Below are 19073 nucleotides of genomic sequence, written 5' to 3'. Positions count from 1 at the left end.
TGACGATATGATTTGTAAGAATGGGAAGTCTTTGTTTCTGATCATGACGATATGATTTGTAAGAATGGGAAGTCTTTGTTTCTGATCATGACGATATGATTTGTAAGAATGGGAAATCTTTGTTTCTGATCATGACGATATGATTTGTAAGAATGGGAAATCTTTGTTTCTGATCATGAATATATGATTTGTAAGAATGGGAAATCTTTGTTTCTGATCATGAATATATGATTTGTAAGAATGGGAAATTTTTGTTTCTGATCATGAATATATGGTTTGTAAGAATGGGAAATTTTTGTTTCTGATCATGAATATATGGTTTGTAAGAATGGGAAGTCTTTGTTTCTGATCATGAATATATGATTTATAAGAATGGGAAATCTTTGTTTCTGATCATGAAGATATGGTTTGTAAGAATGGGAAATCTTTGTTTCTGATCATGAAGATATGGTTTGTAAGAATGGGAAATCTTTGTTTCTGATCATGAATATATGGTTTGTAAGAATGGGAAATCTTTGTTTCTGATCATGACGATATGATTTGTAAGAATGGGAAGTCTTTGTTTCTGATCATGACGATATGATTTGTAAGAATGGGAAGTCTTTGTTTCTGATCATGACGATATGATTTGTAAGAATGGGAAGTCTTTGTTTCTGATCATGACGATATGATTTGTAAGAATGGGAAGTCTTTGTTTCTGATCATGACGATATGATTTGTAAGAATGGGAAATCTTTGTTTCTGATCATGACGATATGATTTGTAAGAATGGGAAATCTTTGTTTCTGATCATGAAGATATGATTTGTAAGAATGGGAAATCTTTGTTTCTGATCATGAAGATATGGTTTGTAAGAATGGGAAATCTTTGTTTCTGATCATGAAGATATGGTTTGTAAGAATGGGAAATCTTTGTTTCTGATCATGACGATATGATTTGTAAGAATGGGAAGTCTTTGTTTCTGATCATGACGATATGATTTGTAAGAATGGGAAGTCTTTGTTTCTGATCATGACGATATGATTTGTAAGAATGGGAAGTCTTTGTTTCTGATCATGACGATATGATTTGTAAGAATGGGAAGTCTTTTTTTCTGATCATGGCGATATGATTTGTAAGAATGGGAAATCTTTGTTTCTGATAATGACGATATGATTTGTAAAAATGGGAAATCTTTGTTTCTGATAATGACGATATGATTTGTAAGAATGGGAAATCTTTGTTTCTGATCATGACGATATGATTTGTAAGAATGGGAAATCTTTGTTTCTGATCATGAAGATATGATTTGTAAGAATGGGAAATCTTTGTTTCTGATCATGAAGATATGGTTTGTAAGAATGGGAAATCTTTGTTTCTGATCATGAAGATATGGTTTGTAAGAATGGGAAATCTTTGTTTCTGATCATGAAGATATGGTTTGTAAGAATGGGAAATCTTTGTTTCTGATCATGACGATATGATTTGTAAGAATGGGAAATCTTTGTTTCTGATCATGACGATATGATTTGTAAGAATGGGAAATCTTTGTTTCTGATCATGACGATATGATTTGTAAGAATGGGAAATCTTTGTTTCTGATCATGAAGATATGATTTGTAAGAATGGGAAATCTTTGTTTCTGATCATGAAGATATGGTTTGTAAGAATGGGAAATCTTTGTTTCTGATCATGAAGATATGGTTTGTAAGAATGGGAAATCTTTGGCCAGTCGATCAGCTGTTTCTTATAACTTTGTTTGCACAACAAGACCAAACAGTAAAATGACATCGGGTATGCTCCCTTGTAATCATATAAACTGGGCTTAGGAAGGTTGAGCAACCAGCAAATACTGTGTCCAGTCTTAAGTACCCTATCGGTAAATGGTGAGCAACCGGCCAATACTATGTCCAGTCTAAAGTACCCTGTCGGAAAATGGTAAGCAACCGGCCAATACTGTGTCAAGTCAAAAGTACCCTGTCTGTAAATGGTTAGCAACCGGCCAATACTGTGTTCAGTCTAAAGTACCCTATCGGTAAATGTTGAGCAACCGGCCAATAATGTGTCCAGTCTAAAGTACACTATCGGTAAATGTTGAGCAACCGGCCAATACAGTGTCCAGTCTAAAGTACCCTATCGGTAAATGTTGAGCAACCGGCCAATACTGTGTCCAGTCTAAAGTACCCTATCGGTAAATGTTGAGCAACCGCCCAATACTGTGTCCAGTCTAAAATAGCCTATCGGTAAATGTTGAGCAACCGGCCAATACTGTGTCCACCCCAAAATAGCATATCGGTAAATGTTGAGCAACCGGCCAATACTGTGTTCAGTCTAAAGTACCCTATCGGTAAATGTTGAGCAACCGGCCAATACTGTGTCCACTCCAAAATAGCCTATTGGTAAATGTTGAGCAACCGGCCAATACTGTGTCCACTCCAAAATAGCCTATCGGTATATGTTGAGCAACCGGCCACTACTGTGTCCAGTCTAAACTCTAAAGTACCCTGTACCAAACATTGAACCGTGTATGGTGTACATTATTCACTTGTTACATTGAAAATGTAGGCTTGTATTTGTGATTTTTTATCCTGTGGTACACCCAGTCTTAGAACTGTGCTTTTTAAGAGAACGCAGTCGTGTGGTAATGCAATTCTTTCGTTGTAAGTGTGTCTTTAACTTATATAGTTTTGTAAAGTACTTAGCTGTTTCCAAACCGGGAAATATATTACAAAAACTGAAATAAATAGAAGTTAAATAAGTACACAAATCACAAGGAAGCTAATAAGTTTCTTTATACAGACCCGAGAAAGGAAATAAACAAAATCAAAAAGAACGATGTACTTTTCAGATATGTTGCATTCAGGGGTGGTATTCAATATTGGTCTTAATTGAGGTAAGAACGATGTAGCTTATCGGATTACTCGATATAAATAACGGACATAAACAGTGAATGGAGTCAATGATATATGAACATAAGAATGACATAAGTCGCACATTAAATACCACCCCAGGGGTGGTATTCAGTATACAACTTAAGTTTATCTTATGGTCATACTTGACTTCATTCCCCCTATTGGTCAGTTATTAATAACGAGTAATCCGATTAGCTACACCGTGTCTTATATCCAATTAAGACCAATATTAAATACCAACCAAGATTTAGAATGAAATGTTTGTTAAAACGAGATTTTTATTATGGCAAATGTCCGACTGTAATACCGGCCCGAGTCATGCAATAACAAGAGAATCGATAGAAGCGACGGGTGTTCCCATATGCTCTTTGCCGTCTTTGGCCATGGAGAGGCAGAAATTGCAATACAATGTGCTGGTAGAAGCGGAATTGTTGTAGCACTATTATACACAAGTTGAAAAAAATCATAACATGCAAAGGTATGGGCAGGTTTGAGAATTAAATTTTAAAGTAAAACTGTTTATTTTATGCAAATTAATAAAAAGCCGCAATTGAAATTTACAAATATCATTAGAAGAGGAACGTTGTATGATAGCCTGAAACGGACCTTCAAACGTTTTATAATGCCATTGCCATCTTTGTATATACCAAGTTTATTGGAATCCTTACAATAAAATGAATTCAAATGTTTATGATAGGATTATGGTTCTTGTGCACAGCACTTCCTAGCGTCGTCATCTATCTATATACCAAGTTTTATCCCTATCCCATCAGTCATTGTAAAGTTAAAGTTAATCTCCAAGCAAGGATGTGACGGACGGATGGACGGACGGACAAAGCGGCGAGTTTTTGCTCATCCATTTGGGGAGTATAAAATGTTACCGGGAAGTGATAGTGGTCTAAGCCTTCGCGTAAAATCTCTCGAGCCGACATTGCTCCTCGTGGCCGGTAACATCTTCAACGCGTGTTTATAACCTCGTACGATGAACTCGGGGGCCAATTTCCCAGAGTGACGTATGCAATTGTCAGCGTGCATTGCAACAGTACATTTAATAACATTAAGTTTTACCGAGCCATGTAAGATAAATACAAAAAGTGTCCGGTCGCGCTTTATTCTGCAACAGGTATCCTATTTTGCTTGAAATGTAAGACAACTATTTATTGAATAGATTCTGCTACAGTTCTCCCATTATAGCATTGCAAGAAATAGAAATTACTCACATAAATAAAAGGTTTGGAAAAGAGATCATACACGGTTCTCAGTAGTTGGTCTGCAATCGGAGAACCTCGGCCATTTTCCTTCGAAAACAACCTCGGATGTATATGATGGCGTAAACGTTTTCAGCTTTCGCGTAGTAATTTCAATTTAGCAGTTAACCCTATGAATTTGTTCTTAGGAAACTTAATTATTTACGCATTTATACACTTTACTTGCAATTAATTTGACTTAATTAATAAAAATACACTTTAAAACACTACACTGACCAAATGTTATTGTTATTAATTTTGCGAACTACTTTTACGGCATACACTCGAGGTTCGTCGTATGGCGGAGATGTCCGAGGTGTTCCGATTGGTTAATTTGAAGTTGGCTTGTTATCTTTATCTAATGCTTTGACTGCGAACTACTTAATTTTATAAATATATTTTCACCTGAAGTAGATTTTCTAAATGTGCACAGCCCACGGTCATGTTAGTTTCCAAAATAGGTTTGATAAATAAAGACAATAATATATGACGTATATTTATTTAAAAAAAACCCATCATAATAATGCATGTATTTTTTATCAACCTGAACATTATTAAAAATAAACTACGAAAATGAACACAAACTCAATGTCATTTCATAATTGTCAAGGTTCTTTGTAAAAACCATTTTTTTCACACGTTTTATGACCGAGCAGTATTATCATGTTTTTAATTATCGGCCATCATATTATTATATTAATATCTGGCCTCTCAAAAATCTGTTGAACCAAACCCTGTTCCAAAGTCAGTGTCCGGCACTTCAAAACTCCATCTTGTTCTGCATACTGATATAATGGCCGCCATCCTGAAACATGACACTATGTTGCTCGTTTGGTTTTAGCATCTGATGTTGCTGCTGCTGTTGTTGTTGTTGCGGAGCCTGTTCTTGTTGTTGTTTGGGGTTAATAAACCTGTGAGACTGCGGGGTCTCAGTGATAGTACCAGCGTCTGAGATCTCGACGCCTCCGTGGAAGACGCTCGTCTTCGTGTCTGAGGAAGGACTCTTTAGCATCCCGGCACTTCCATCGTCAAAGATGGGGTTCATAACCCCTCCTGACCCGTCCGCCTGACCGGTAATCTTTCTGGACGCAACGGTCTGGTTACTTGCGCAGCTGCCGTCGTCTACGGATCTCGTCTCGTAGTTGATGACATTATTGTAGCCCGAATCGCACGGTCGTTTCGGAAGTTCCCTCTCGGGCTGTGCAGACCAATCGCTGCCGTCCGACGTCATCATTCGTCCCTGTGATACGTACTCCGGCGTCAAATACGTATCATACAGAGGATTTCCGTTTTCTGTAATAATAGATTATTAGTATCGTCCATGGCCGAGAGTATACGATAGGTTCATCCCCATCCTAGACGTGGGATGTTTTGCGAAAACGAGGTTTACCGAGTTTCCGCAGACACCTGCTCAAGTGTTGGGATAAATGTAGCATACACACGCGGCCTTGCTAGATGCTTATTCTTCTCAGTTTATATAGTACCAATGTATTTTGATTGATGTTATACGTACGGGATTTTTAATCTTTGCCCGTGAGCAAGATTATAAGTATCTTCCATGGCCGAAAGTGTAAGTTAGGTTCATCCCAACCCGAGCGTAGGGTGTTTCGCGGGATCGAACACCCTGCGCGAGGGTTGCAATGAACCTAGCTCACACGATCGGCTATGGTAGGCTATGATAGGTGTTTTTTTCTCCCATCTCAGTTAACAAAATAAAGTAAAAAATGTATTTTTTTTTCGCTGGGACTCTTTTGTGCTTAGTGTAAATAATGTGCGTAGAGATATGTGATAATTCGTGGTTGTCATGGATATTCATGCAGTAATTCGGATTATGTTAATAGTCAAATTGTTCCTTAAATATTTCTTAGAAGAGTGCAGCATTATTTCTTGAATGGAGCGTGAAAACTTTTTATGGTGCCATTCAAAACGAGAAATAATTAATTAGGATTTTAAATATTGTCACAAGAAATGGTTTTCATAATGCTTAAGACGACGGTCTTTAACGAGGTAGGAGTTCCATACGGGTACTTGTTTTATCTTTGCTTATGGGCAAGATTATAAGTATCTTCCATTGCCGAGAGTGTAAGATAGGTTCATCCCGACTGAGCGTAGGGTGTTTTGCGGAAACGAGGTTTACCGAGTTTCCGCAAAACACCATGCGCGAGGGTCGGAATGAACCTATCTTACACGAGCGGCTATGGTAGATGCTTTTTCTCCCACCTCAGTTAAACAAAATTAAGTAAAAATGTATTATTTGCAGGAACTCTTTTGTGCTTAGAAAAAATAATTGCGCATGGACATTCGAAAATTCGTGGTTGTCATGGATGTACGCGCAGCGGTTCAGATAATGTTATTAGTCAAATCGGACTTTAAATAGTTCTAAGGAGAGTGAAGCATTACTTCATGAAAGATGCCTGATAACTGTGTTTTATGGTGACATTTGAAGCGAGAAATAATTAATTAGCGTTCTAAATATTACCATAAGACAAGATTTCCTTGATGCTACTGACGACAGTCTTCAACAAGGGAGGTAATTACAATGTGGTAAAAGGAGTTCCATACGGGCATTTTATCTTCGCCCGTGGGCAAGATAAGAATATCTAGCATGGTTAAATTATTGGATCTACTTATCTGAGGTGGGAGAAAAGAATTTCCGGCATTTTTTGGACCTACTTATAAGGGGTGGTAGACAACTGTTCCATTTTCTTTTACAAAACTTGTATAAAAAACTGACACAAAAGTAACAGTATATTGGTTACAATAGTATCATTAAACTACATGTATATAAATTTATTTTATATATCGGCCATGCAACGTCATAAGTACATGTATACTGATATACATGCACATATTATATTTCTTTGGTTCCTTGGTCAATACTACAATCTAATAATAGTTCAATATATTTAAATAAGACTGTGACCAATCCATATTTCCTTAATCAGGCTAAAATTGCACTTTCACAGATTATCAGCTGTGAGTATTTCTTTTATTTATTTTTGTCTTGATATGAGCCAAATTTTGCGTAAATGTCTGAAAACCAGCGATAAAAAAATGCTGACTTAATATTAGATTGCAGTTTTTTATATTGATGGTAGGTCATAAGGCTAAAAGCGTTACTAACGTTTAAAGAAAATTGAATGTTTCGGCCGTTTTTCGATAAATTGATTTATGTTCTAATATAAATTACTTTATACGAATGGATTGAAAGCATTGATGCCCAAATAATCTGATTCAAAGCAGAAAAAAATGTCAAAACTGTCAATCTGTGAGAGTGCAGCTTTAAAGACGCAAACTTTAGCTTGATGCAAAAACATATATACATTTTAAATTTTATAAAGGCAAGTATTTTTATCTGTACGCAAATCAAATGCTTTTAGCACAACATTCGATTTTGAATGTCCAATTTCCAATGTCGTGCTGGCACGACATTCGTTTTTGAATGTCCAATGTCCAATGTCGTGCCAGCACAACATTCGATTTTGAATGTCCAATGTCCAATGTCGTGCCAGCACAACATTCGATTTTGAATGTCCAATGTCGTGCCAGCACAACATTCGATTTTGAATGTCCAATGTCCAATGTCGTGCCAGCACAACATTCGATTTTGAATGTCCAATGTCCAATGTCGTGCCAGCACAACATTCGATTTTGAATGTCCAATGTCCAATGTCGTATGTTTAGCTAACTTCACACAGCTAATGCTTTTTTGTAATGCCCAATAAAGCCAAATGAATAAAACATAAAAATGCTTTAGTAACTTTTGTACATATTTTTGAATCATTCTCTTTTGCGCGCCTTTCAACCAAAGTAAACTTATGCGTCTTACGGAAGCGGAGGAAACATCCATAACGGTTACAGATGAAGAGGTGGGCGGCTGTCAGCCCGCAACACAGCACAACAAGGACCACGATCACGGCGATAATTCCCCCAGAGACCGCCGAACTTCCGGTGGAATCAGTAGAGCTTCAAAGGTGTTTCAATAAAAAGAATTTGATATGAGTGTATAGCTGACATTTTATCATTAAAGGGACTAGACCAGATGATACAGCTGCAAGAAAAAATGCAAACACTTGTTATTGTTGTGTAAAACGTATTCAATCTGACATACTAATGTAGCACATCGCTTACGGCAAAATCATCTACCAGTATCTTTCGAAGTTTTTGCGTATTTTTACAAATCGAAAAATTACTGTCTTTGTCTACCCCGTAAATCCCGGTGAATTTAAAATTGCTCCGGTATGTGGATCTGTAGTAATGACGTGCCTTTCACATGCTTAATATAATTATACACTATGAACTAGGACAACATTGTACAATTTTTAATGGTTAACTCACATACAGCGATTTTTATTTTATTTCAATCATGTAAAATAATGTTTTATCGGCCTCATACTACTAGCTAGTATTGACAATTTTGGTCTTGTTTTGATGAAATGCTGTATTTGCTGATTTGGAACCATCTGGTGTCTAGTCCTTTTAAATTATTTAATTTTCAATACAAGACAACGTTAAAGCACCAATTTTCACGTTCTTTACATTTTAATCTTTCTAGTAGATCAATATATAGAGATGAAACGTGACATATCATGAATGTAACTTGTTATGTCATTGGCCTGACTTTTTCACAAATATAATGAAATCAAACAAGCAAAAACGTCACCTAAAAGTTTCAAAATCTTGTTACAATTCATAAACTGCAAAAAACACAAGACACAAACTGTGTCTCACCTCGGAGCGGGAAAGCATTTACCGCAAGCCTGGGATTCTCCGCACGAGGAAATGTAGGAGTCACGTGGGCGGTGCACGTTGAAAGCGTCCACCTGCAGGTTGAAGCTCGTCTCTTCTCCGCTCGACCCGATCTAAAGAATATCCAGGCTGATGACGTTATATCGCTTACACGCAAAGCCTTAGCATGAAATTATAGGCGCAAGTTTTGCATTTTAATTATTCAAGATAGAGTTATCTTACTTGACTGTATTACGTTTCATTGGAATATATCAAGTATTTGGTGAGTTGTTGACTTATATATGCTAACATGCAAAACCTTAACCAGATCTGCTAGAAGACGAATAATAAAAAGGCATTTATTTATGAAATACAATTAAGAATTATCTAATTTGATTAAATAAGCAGGTTTGATGGCTGGGATACTTTGTATACAGTTTCAAACAATACATCAAGTACTTGCTAAGACATTGACTTGTGTACGCTTTCATGCAAAACCTGAAACAGAATTTCTATTACGAATAATAAACGACCATATTCATGATAAAGTTATATAACTTGATATATTAAGTATGTTGGATATTTGGAAACACCTGTCTGAAGTTCATTGCAATACATAAGATATTTGCTGAGGTATTGACTTCCTCTTGGTTTTATACAAAACCTAAACCAGAATTTCTATATCAAATTTTAAAGGGCCATAATTTGCATTATATACAAACCAGAGTTATATAACTTGACTATTTTAGTACGTTTGATGGGTGAGGATCTTTGTATAAATATTTAGCCTCAATGCCATACATCACAAAGTTGCTGAGATATAAACCAACGAGTGCTTACACGGAATGCATTGACCAGAATTTTAAGTCGAATGATAAGGGGCAATAATTTGCATTATATGAAAGATAGAGTTCTCCAACTTGACTCATTAAGTAGGTTGGATAGTTGGGAACACCTGTTTGAACGCAATGTATGGTGTTTGTGTCGAAATAATGTCTTAAAGGTCCTTACATGCAAAATCTTAATCAATATGTGATGCTGACGCCGACACCGGCGCCGCCGCTATTATGAGTAGCATAGCTCTCTATATTATTCGAATAGTCGATATAATAATGACTCGATTGTCAGCTTTATTATATCCCGGGACCGATGTGATATTCACTCGTGATTACAGGGGCATATATATGTAACAAGTGCTATGTAAGACCAACGAAACCCAACGCTCATAAAAAGGATAGGATCACACGTCATAAAAGAATCGCACAAGAGGCCAAATGCATTCAGTACTGAATTTCTCAATGTGAGGAAAAACTGAAGTTATCGTTGTTTAAAGTCTTCAGTTTAAGCAAAATATTGCCTTCCGGCGAAGCATATATGATGTAATTTATCACGTGATATACACTCACTGTTTCTCCTACTCCTGAGTATTAAAAAATATACTGACCAAAGTCAAGCACTTGGCTGAAATGTTAAAAACGGCTCTGGCCCCGATTTCACGAACAATCTTAAGTCCAATATAATAAGAACAAGCAAAGCTCACTATTTTTGGTTTGGTATATAATTGGTTATTCCTTATTTTAATAGTTTATGGTGGTATGGGAGTGGAATCCGCAATGAAGTCTGCAGTTTCTTATGTTTATGCATCGGTCAATTGTAACCACGACCCCCAGGTCCGGGGAATAGCCGGGACTTTGACTTTCGGTCCAGCCAACCCCGGGTAAAATCCCCGCCCTGCGGGGACGAACTGATGGTTTAACCTCGGCCAAACGCCCCCGCATCCCAGAGACTCTACATAAGGCCCAATCTCCGCTAAATTTGACGCTATGACAAAACCACCGCGGTCACCCGGCCCTGCGGGGCCACCTGGACAGTAAAAACACGGCCCTTTTCCCCGGCTTTCCCTGGTATACCCCCGGACCTTGGGGGGGGGGGGGCGTGGTTACAATAGACTGGTGCATTACAAAAATAGGACTATAGAGTTATTTACCAATGCCATGGTCTCTAAAGGTACACTAAACACTACCTTAACTGGATCCCCGGTGCTATCGAAGACGTATATCCGGTATCCAATTGTGCCGTCACCGTTGTCGTCAAATACGGGATACAACTTGGCGTCCTGAGCCTCTTTCTTGGCACGCTCGTTCTTTAGGACTGCCAGAAACTGGAAGGTCAATGCCCAATTATACGTTGTAAGTGTCCCACTTTTCACACCAGGACAAAGTGACGTCATCACTGACGTCAAGCACGTTAAAAAGACGTATTGTGTCCATCATAAGCTCAGATCCTTCAGGACTGGCTAAAACTAAAATGACAGCTGATCTTACTATCTACACCTCAATATCATGGTGACGTCTCAGCTGACGTCAAACACTGATATAAAAGGACAAACATATAGCCTTATATATTTTACGCTACGATCCAGTACCCAAGATCATGATGACGTCGCTGTTGTGGTCAAACAAGGGATACAATGTGGCGCTCCGTTTTATTGTGGCACTGCTCGTTAGTGTTAAAGTGACACTCTTATTCAAAATCAATACATACACATGTATATAACAAACATAAATTTTGACTGATAAACCTTTAACTACTTACTAAATAAAGCATTTATGGAAAATATTAATTACTGATAACAAGAATGTAACCGTGTATCTAACAGCAGAAAGCGCTAATTATTTAAATGATTGGTGAATGCTAAAAGATTTACTGTTGTCTACTATAGTCTCATAAGGTAGACATACCGTGTTTTAGGCTCATTTCTTTCAGATTAGACTCGGTATCCTTCATAAGAACCATTTTTTTTCGACATTTATTCACCCTTTTTGGAATATTTAAAGAATGGCATTAATTGTGCTTAATCTTATCTAAGAGTAAGAGTGCATCTTTAATACTTATTGTAACATTCTAGTTGTGTTGTAACGTCGGCCAAGGACTTTATGGAGCAAGCCAAACTATTTAGACAAAATATTGCGATTATTTTAACGGAGCTTCGAAAATGACCCTGTCTTACATACCTGGTCCGTCGAGTTGGCAAAAGCTGGGCAAATGGAGCCGCTGTTTCCGCACGTGGACAGCAGGAACTGACTGCCGGCATCCATGAGCATCTGTACCGCCCGTTCGGCGAACGGCGCCCACGAATCAATGTCGTACACGGAGCTTGTAAGCCGCTCACTACCTCTGGTGTAAGGTGGGAAAGATAAAAAGATGACTTAGCTTAAAAAATAAAGATATTAGGGACATCTTACCAACGCATTTATCGTAAGATCGATTTTTGGAAGCGATATTTCTGATAAATTGTGATATCTATTTCGAAACTAATAACTTAATTGGTCGGTTTAGGCCGTTTATATTGTTTGTAAAAAATAATAATTCATTTTGTGACACTCAATATATATGTAATTGAAATTCAAGGTCAGGGTGTACATATCACTTGATTAAAACGTCATATGTAATTAATTTCGATCATCTTAACGCTTGCATCTAATCCGGGCCTATACCGTTCAATGCGAAGTCACAATCAGAACTCCTCGGCCACTTTGATCGAAAACAACCTCGGATGTATGCCGTTACATCAGTAGAAGTAGTTCGCAAAGTTTTGAATTATATCATTAATTAAATAAGTGTTTTAGCTTGTATTTGTTGATCAAAGATTTAATTGATTGGCAGGAAAGTGTAAAATTGCAAGATTCCAAAAGATTTAAGTCATTATGTTTAACTGCAAAATTAAATCACTACGCGAACTACTTGCAGCGGACTTAAACATACCCATTTCTGAGTATGTAAACCGTCCATATACATCCGAGGTTGTTTTTGATAGAAATGGCTGAGGAATTCTGAATGTTTGAAGTGATGAATTGATCAGAGAGGCTGAATGATTTAGACTATTTGTAATCAGAAACTTGAAGATAATTTCGGATATATTTCAGTCTAGATCAATAATGTTCATAGAAGCTGTAACATGGGGAAAATGACAACATAGAGGTTTGGTGTACATTGACCCATCCTTATGAACAATAACTCTGTGTTTTAAGCGTGGAAGTGTGACAACTAAAATAATGTTTTCGAGTTATCGCCTGTTCGAGTTATCGCATTCTAAGCAATCCGAACTACATACGTGCAAGTCCTATTGGACGACTTGTCAAAACTCCACTGGTAGTAACAGTCAAACTGCGACTCCATGTAGGGGCGGACCCAGGGATTGATGGAGCTACCCTCGGGCACCAGGGCAGCTATGTGGTTCTCGAATGAGTCCGTCACCCACAGGCGCGAGGCAATCGCAATGGAACCAATCAACGCTTGTCGCAGCCCCCATCCTTCCGATGTTATGAAGAGGAATTCGTTACTATCCAATGTGTTAAGGGTGTTGATGATGATATTGACGTCAGACGATCCCAAGAACACTAAAACAAACTTGGCGTCTGAGTTTGCTCGGAGGCTGTCGACGACGCGCTGAGGGCTGATTTCCGCCGAAAATGGTATCTGATTTACTATGCAGACGTCATACTGTAAATTTTCAATGACGTCCTTGATCAGGCTCAAACCACCCTCACCATACGTACTCTGGCTGTAGAGAACCTGAATTTGTGTCCGGTTCGGGTGGAGTGTCTTTACAATTTCTAGCATTGTCCTCGCCTGGTCATTGTCAGGGCTTGGAATTCGGAGAAAGTACGGAAGCTCGTTCCGCCGGCTGAGGACGATGGCTGTCGATGCGTAGCTGATTTGAACCTTACTGAGGCGGCCAGTGATTAGCGCGACAGCCTTGCTTTCATCGCTCGACCAGCCGCCTATGTAGCCAAGGATCTTACCCTTGACCTGCTCATAGACACCATCGTGGTATACACCCAGTCTCTGAATAGAGAGGATCTTTTCTTGTATGATCTGCGGATCGTTACAACTGTCCACTATAATAACTCCGACTTTACCCGAGAATAAAGTCTGTCGCTCACTCACAGCAAACCGAATAGCTTCAACAACATCGATGCTGCCTTTTTTAATATCGCCACACTCCAGGGGCGAGCTACCCACGTTATGAACAGGTACGATCCCTACTATGTAAATGTCACCCATCTCAAAGAGAACGGGATCCAATTCCTGTCGCCCCACGCATGTGTCAGACCGGAAGCCGTTAGGCACCTGAGGCCGATGGACGGAACAGTCGGTCTCTGTGCCAGCTAGGTCGTAACATTTAATGGGATTGTAACCCGAGGTTTTAAGTTGACCTAATCTGTAATCCGCTACCTGAAACAGTGAATCAAAGTTGAACAGTTAAATACGAAGACAAAAAACACTTTCTCGAATTCCACAGTCATTTATCTTTCAATCCAGTTGTTTACCTCAAGTGAATTACGATGATATAAAATACCATTGTCAAATGAAGCGTCTAGTATACATGTATTGTCAATTATATAAATAGAAAGTAAACTAAATATATTTAATATCATATAATTCATATTTGTTAAATACTTCACATGCAAAGCATCAATAGTAAACTTAAGTTTACCTTTCGTAGACACGGGGAACTAGATCCTGGACAATCTTGGTGGCTGTACACTTCGTACTCCGGGCTCTGTCCCGCCGGGATGAAGACCGGATCAGCCGACCCATTAAATACAATGCCAAGGTTTTGGTTCTTAAACGCGTCCAGCCGGAATGATCCAAAATCCGCGTCAAAATCGATGTGTCTGTTCTCAAGAACGGAGATGAATTCCGCTCTTGGTGCAAGACTTGTGTTTGTCAGCTGCGGGCAGGAGGCGGCCCTGGGACATACCTTGCCACTCACCAAGTCCACCGCCTTCGCCACCACCATGGCGGCCTGTATCCCGTACTGGTTGTAAACTGTATTGGGGATTTGATCGCGGAACTCCGCGTCAGTCATAGCTCTACAGTAAACGCTTGATGACGTATTTGTTTCAGAAAACTGACAATTTCTAATTTGTTCATACATTTTCTTGAAATATAAATTGTTTCCCGCTTCGGTTCTTAATATGCTGTTGTCTGTTAGGCTCAGCTTCCATTCTGTTTCGAATTCAGACATATTCCGGCGAGGCGGACTTAGAACAAAGGCGCCTTTGGTTATGGGATCTGTGTCGCCTTCAAGATAGCCTGCCGCCTCCGACAACAGGAAGACGGGCCGAATGTTAGCGGCGTCCCCGCCCTGGCGAGAAATGTTATCTGCGGCCTTCAGCACAGCGGAAGTCAGGTAGAAAGTACCGAATACAATTATACCAGTGACAGGAGGTAGCGGTGACCGCCCTATCCTGTACACTCGCTCTCGAAGAAGATTCTCCACAACCGTCACGTTGTAATCGGCACCCACAGGAATCACTTCGGGGAAGCAGATGTCAAGGCCCTTCGCCGTTTCGAGGAGCGCCCGGGCGCCACCGGAACCGTACGCGTTGTCATCGTGAATGATCGCAAGAAATGTCCAGTTCATACTGACTAAGAACTGCTTCATTACCTGGAAGATCGACATATAAAGAATGCAATCTGATTTTCATGAATGAAATTTATTTCGGCACCATTGAAATTCAATGAGAATACAACCACAATCATCATTTACATAAACTATTTTTAAAGGTAAAACAATGTAAGTAAAAATGAGCGAATGCAGCTGCTAAAACATCTTATGAAAATCGTAACGATATAAAACCAAAATACGACATGCTGTTTATAGATGAAATTATGAGCATGTCCGTAAAGCTAGCGGCCTAGCGACCAGCGTCCTGGAGTTGTCCGCCTAGCGACGTGAAGTAAGCGACCAAGCGGCCTAGCGGGGTAAAGTAAACGGTCTGGCGGCCTAGCGGCGTGAAGACAGCGACCAAGCGGCCTAGCGGGGTAAAGTAACCGGCCTGATGGCCTAGCGACGTGAAGAGTTAGCGGCCAGGCGGCCTAGCGGGGAAAAGTAAAAGGCCTGAAGGCCTAGCGGCGTGAAGTCGGCGACCTGGCGCCATAGCGGCCTAGTTTTTTTCAAACAATTTGATTTTGATTTGTTTCTTTTAAATTAACGTTTATATGCACAAATGAACATCATGTAACGATAATTAAAAAGTTATCCCCAATGTTGCAAAAGAAGTGTTTGGGTTTCAATCGAAAGCTAAATCAAAACTGTCATTTTATAGCACCTTATGGACAATGGGGCATCTTTTCATTTCAAGAAGTTTTGAAAACAAAAAAGTCGATCAAGCACTCCAGCGGCCTAGCGGCCTGAAGTTAGCGCCATGGCGGCCTTAAATTGTATCTATAATCGCTACAGTATGTTAATTTGTGCATAAACAACGTTTTAATTAATTTTTTTTGAAGAAAACGCACCCAAAAATGCTTTGAAATAGAAAACAATTTAAGGCAGATAGGGCTGTTATATCGACCTTTCTGTGTTCATACTTCTTTATATGCACAGATAATGCTTAAAATAGAAAACAATTTGAGGCCACCAGGCCGCTTATTTCTCGACAAAAGGCCGCTCGGCAGATTAATGGTAGGCAGATAGGCTTCTAACTTAAGGACGTTAGCCACTTGGCCACTAACTTGAAACCGACATTCTGGTCTAAGGCAGCTAGGCCGCTTTGCCGCTAACTTCACACCGCTAGGCCGCTAATTTCACGCCGCTTGGCCGCTTGGCCGGTACCTTTGCGCCGCTAGGCCGGTTGGCAGCTATGCATCTACGCCGTTAACTTCACGACGCTATGCCGCTTGGTCGCTAACTGCACCCCGCTATGCCGCTTAGCCGCTAAATTAACGACGTTACGCCGTTAACTTGAAGCCAATAGGCAGCTAACTTGCATTGCTATGCCACTTATTTGACGTTAATATTATCAGCCAAAGGAAAAAAAAGATCATAATCAACATGGATGACAAAGATTCACGTACCTTAGCTTGGAGATCATCCGGTGGAATGGTTCTAAAGAAGTTCCGGTAAATACTGCGGTCCCTGAGCTTCGCGGCCGTCGCAGATAAGCTCACCTGTAGCAACCGGAAACGCTCCGGAAGTGGGCTCATCAGCCGCGAGATTGCTTCTGCCTCCGAGCTGTATTCCGACCCGATAATACCTGATGAGAATACGTCACTAAAGGTAGATTTTGACATAAATATAAAGTCAAATGTATCGAACTTGAATCTGAAACATAGATATAAGTGCCGTAATAATTGATTGTTTCAAAAACAAAGCCAGAGGAAGTATTTTATCAAATAAGATTGCTTTCCGGCAGCAGAATCAGGTATTTAAGCAAAACCTTGCACAAAACCATAACAGTTGCCATGGTGGGCTCTCAATTTCAGCCGTCGGACTAAGACCGAGCGAAACTACTGTTAAATTCCTTTCTCGCGTTTTTAAAGTTTTAACAGAACACAACAATATTTTCGGACAGCGTTTGGTGTTTTGACAATACTCATATGACATCATTACGTATGACATCACCAAGTATTGATCCCTTACCTATGACGTCACATGTTTTTATAAACCTTAATGACGTTGTAAGGTATTTGCGCCCTGATGATTGACGTCATTGGGTACCTAGGCCCTGACGTATGACGTAGGTAAGTATCTGAAACCTTACCTATAATGTCGGAAGTATTTGAGGCCCCTAACTCGACAATGAGACGCATCGCCTGCTGCCGGGCATCCTCAACCGAGTTGCATAAGGCCGTCACCCGCAGACCTACAACGAAGTTTTTTTTTATATTTTTATCTTTATTGTAATATCTTAAAATAGACTAAAATGTCACCCAAATGTATGCTTATGGATTTTTAAACTCAATAATTACAACGATTGATCGTGATTTTTAAAACTGGAAGCCAAAATCATAACAAGAAAAGAACACTTCTAAAAATGCACACGTCGCCACGCCTTTAAAACACATGTATAATCTACGTTGTCGCATTAATGATGTCAGAGACCGCTGTCTTGACGCACACACGTTAACCTTATAATAACATAAATAACTTTTATACCACTGATGAATATCCGTGTTGTTATTAATGAACGGACAAGCTCCACCTATGTGTTTCCGTTCCGATATGGGGAAACACTAACAGACATGGAACATTTTTTCTTGCAAATTCTACTACTTCTACTACTACTACTACTACTACAACTAATACTGCTACTGCTGCTGCTGTTGTTGTTGTTGTTGCTGCTGCTGCTACTACTACTACTACTACTACTACTACTACTACTACTACTACTACTACTACTACTACTACTACTACTACTACTACTACTACTACTACTACTACTACTACTACTAGTACTACTACTACTACTACTACTACTACTACTACTACTACTACTACTACTACTACTACTACTACTACTACCACTACTACTACCACTACCACTACCACTACTTCTTCTACTACTACTACTACTACTACTACCACTACTACTACTACAACTACTACTACTACTACTACTACTACTACTACTACTACTACTACTACTACTACTACTACTACTACTACAACTACTACTACTACTACTACTACTACTACTACTACTACTACTACTACTACTACTACTACTACTACTACTACTACTACTACCACCACCACTACTACTACTACTACTACTACTACTACTACTACTACTACTACTACTACTACTACTACTACTACTACTACTAGTACTACTACTACTACTACTACTACTACTACTACTACTAGTACTACTACTACTACTACTACTACTTCTACTACTACTACTACTACTACTACTACTAATAATAATAATAATAATAACGATAATAATAATAGTATTAACTACGTATAAATATAATGAATTCAAATACCTATTCTCACACTGCTGATGAAGTTCCTCTTGTTGAGACTATCCAGAGTCCACTTGATCGCCTGCAGATTCTGAACTGTTTCCGGTTCCACCGTCGTGCACGTGATGTCTGTGTAGAGGGCGCCAATGTACTGAGCGTATACGTCACCATGCAATATGACGTCACCAAGTCCCGTCACGTGGCTTATCAGCAGGACACCTATTACCGTTATAGTTGACGTTGTTGACCACATGTGCGCCATAGTATCTTAGCTATATGATACGAACACTGTATAATGGTTGCTTAAGACCGTTTGCGCACCTTTATAAATCTCTTTATTGTGAATATTTTCCATGCGGAAGTTATAAACATGAAAGTATTTACGATGGCTAGTGTTCGTTTGTAGACATATGGATTAGATTGCTATTGGACGTATTCCCATTTG

General features: G+C 39.2%; 1 protein-coding gene across 1 annotated transcript; it reads right to left on the bottom strand.

The window, feature by feature from the left end:
- Positions 1-4629: 4629 nt before the first annotated feature.
- Positions 4630-18928, bottom strand: LOC128233811 (uncharacterized). Its single transcript, XM_052947668.1, has 10 exons — positions 18650-18928; positions 17419-17520; positions 16733-16911; positions 14367-15323; positions 12981-14104; positions 11881-12043; positions 10890-11027; positions 8870-9000; positions 7968-8104; positions 4630-5431 (listed from the first exon to the last, which is right to left on the bottom strand). The coding sequence occupies exons 1-10, from the start codon at positions 18888-18890 to the stop codon at positions 4899-4901; spliced, it is 3705 nt and encodes a 1234-aa protein (XP_052803628.1). The 5' UTR covers positions 18891-18928; the 3' UTR covers positions 4630-4898.
- Positions 18929-19073: the final 145 nt, after the last annotated feature.

Source organism: Mya arenaria, chromosome 5 (genome assembly GCF_026914265.1).
Source record: "Mya arenaria isolate MELC-2E11 chromosome 5, ASM2691426v1".
Taxonomy (NCBI): Eukaryota; Metazoa; Mollusca; class Bivalvia; order Myida; family Myidae; genus Mya; species Mya arenaria.
This window is presented reverse-complemented; position numbering and strand designations above follow the sequence as displayed.

Bases quoted from the DNA above. Each gene is read 5' to 3' on its own strand.
- LOC128233811 (XM_052947668.1), bottom strand. From the start codon at position 18,890: ATGGCGCACATGTGGTCAACAACGTCAACTATAACGGTAATAGGTGTC. The intron at 15,324-16,732 runs GTACGTGAATCT...TCGATCTTCCAG, and splicing joins CGGATGATCTCCAAGCTAAG to GTAATGAAGCAGTTCTTAGT. The intron at 12,044-12,980 runs GTATGTAGTTCG...ACCTTACACCAG, and splicing joins TCGTCCAATAGGACTTGCAC to AGGTAGTGAGCGGCTTACAA.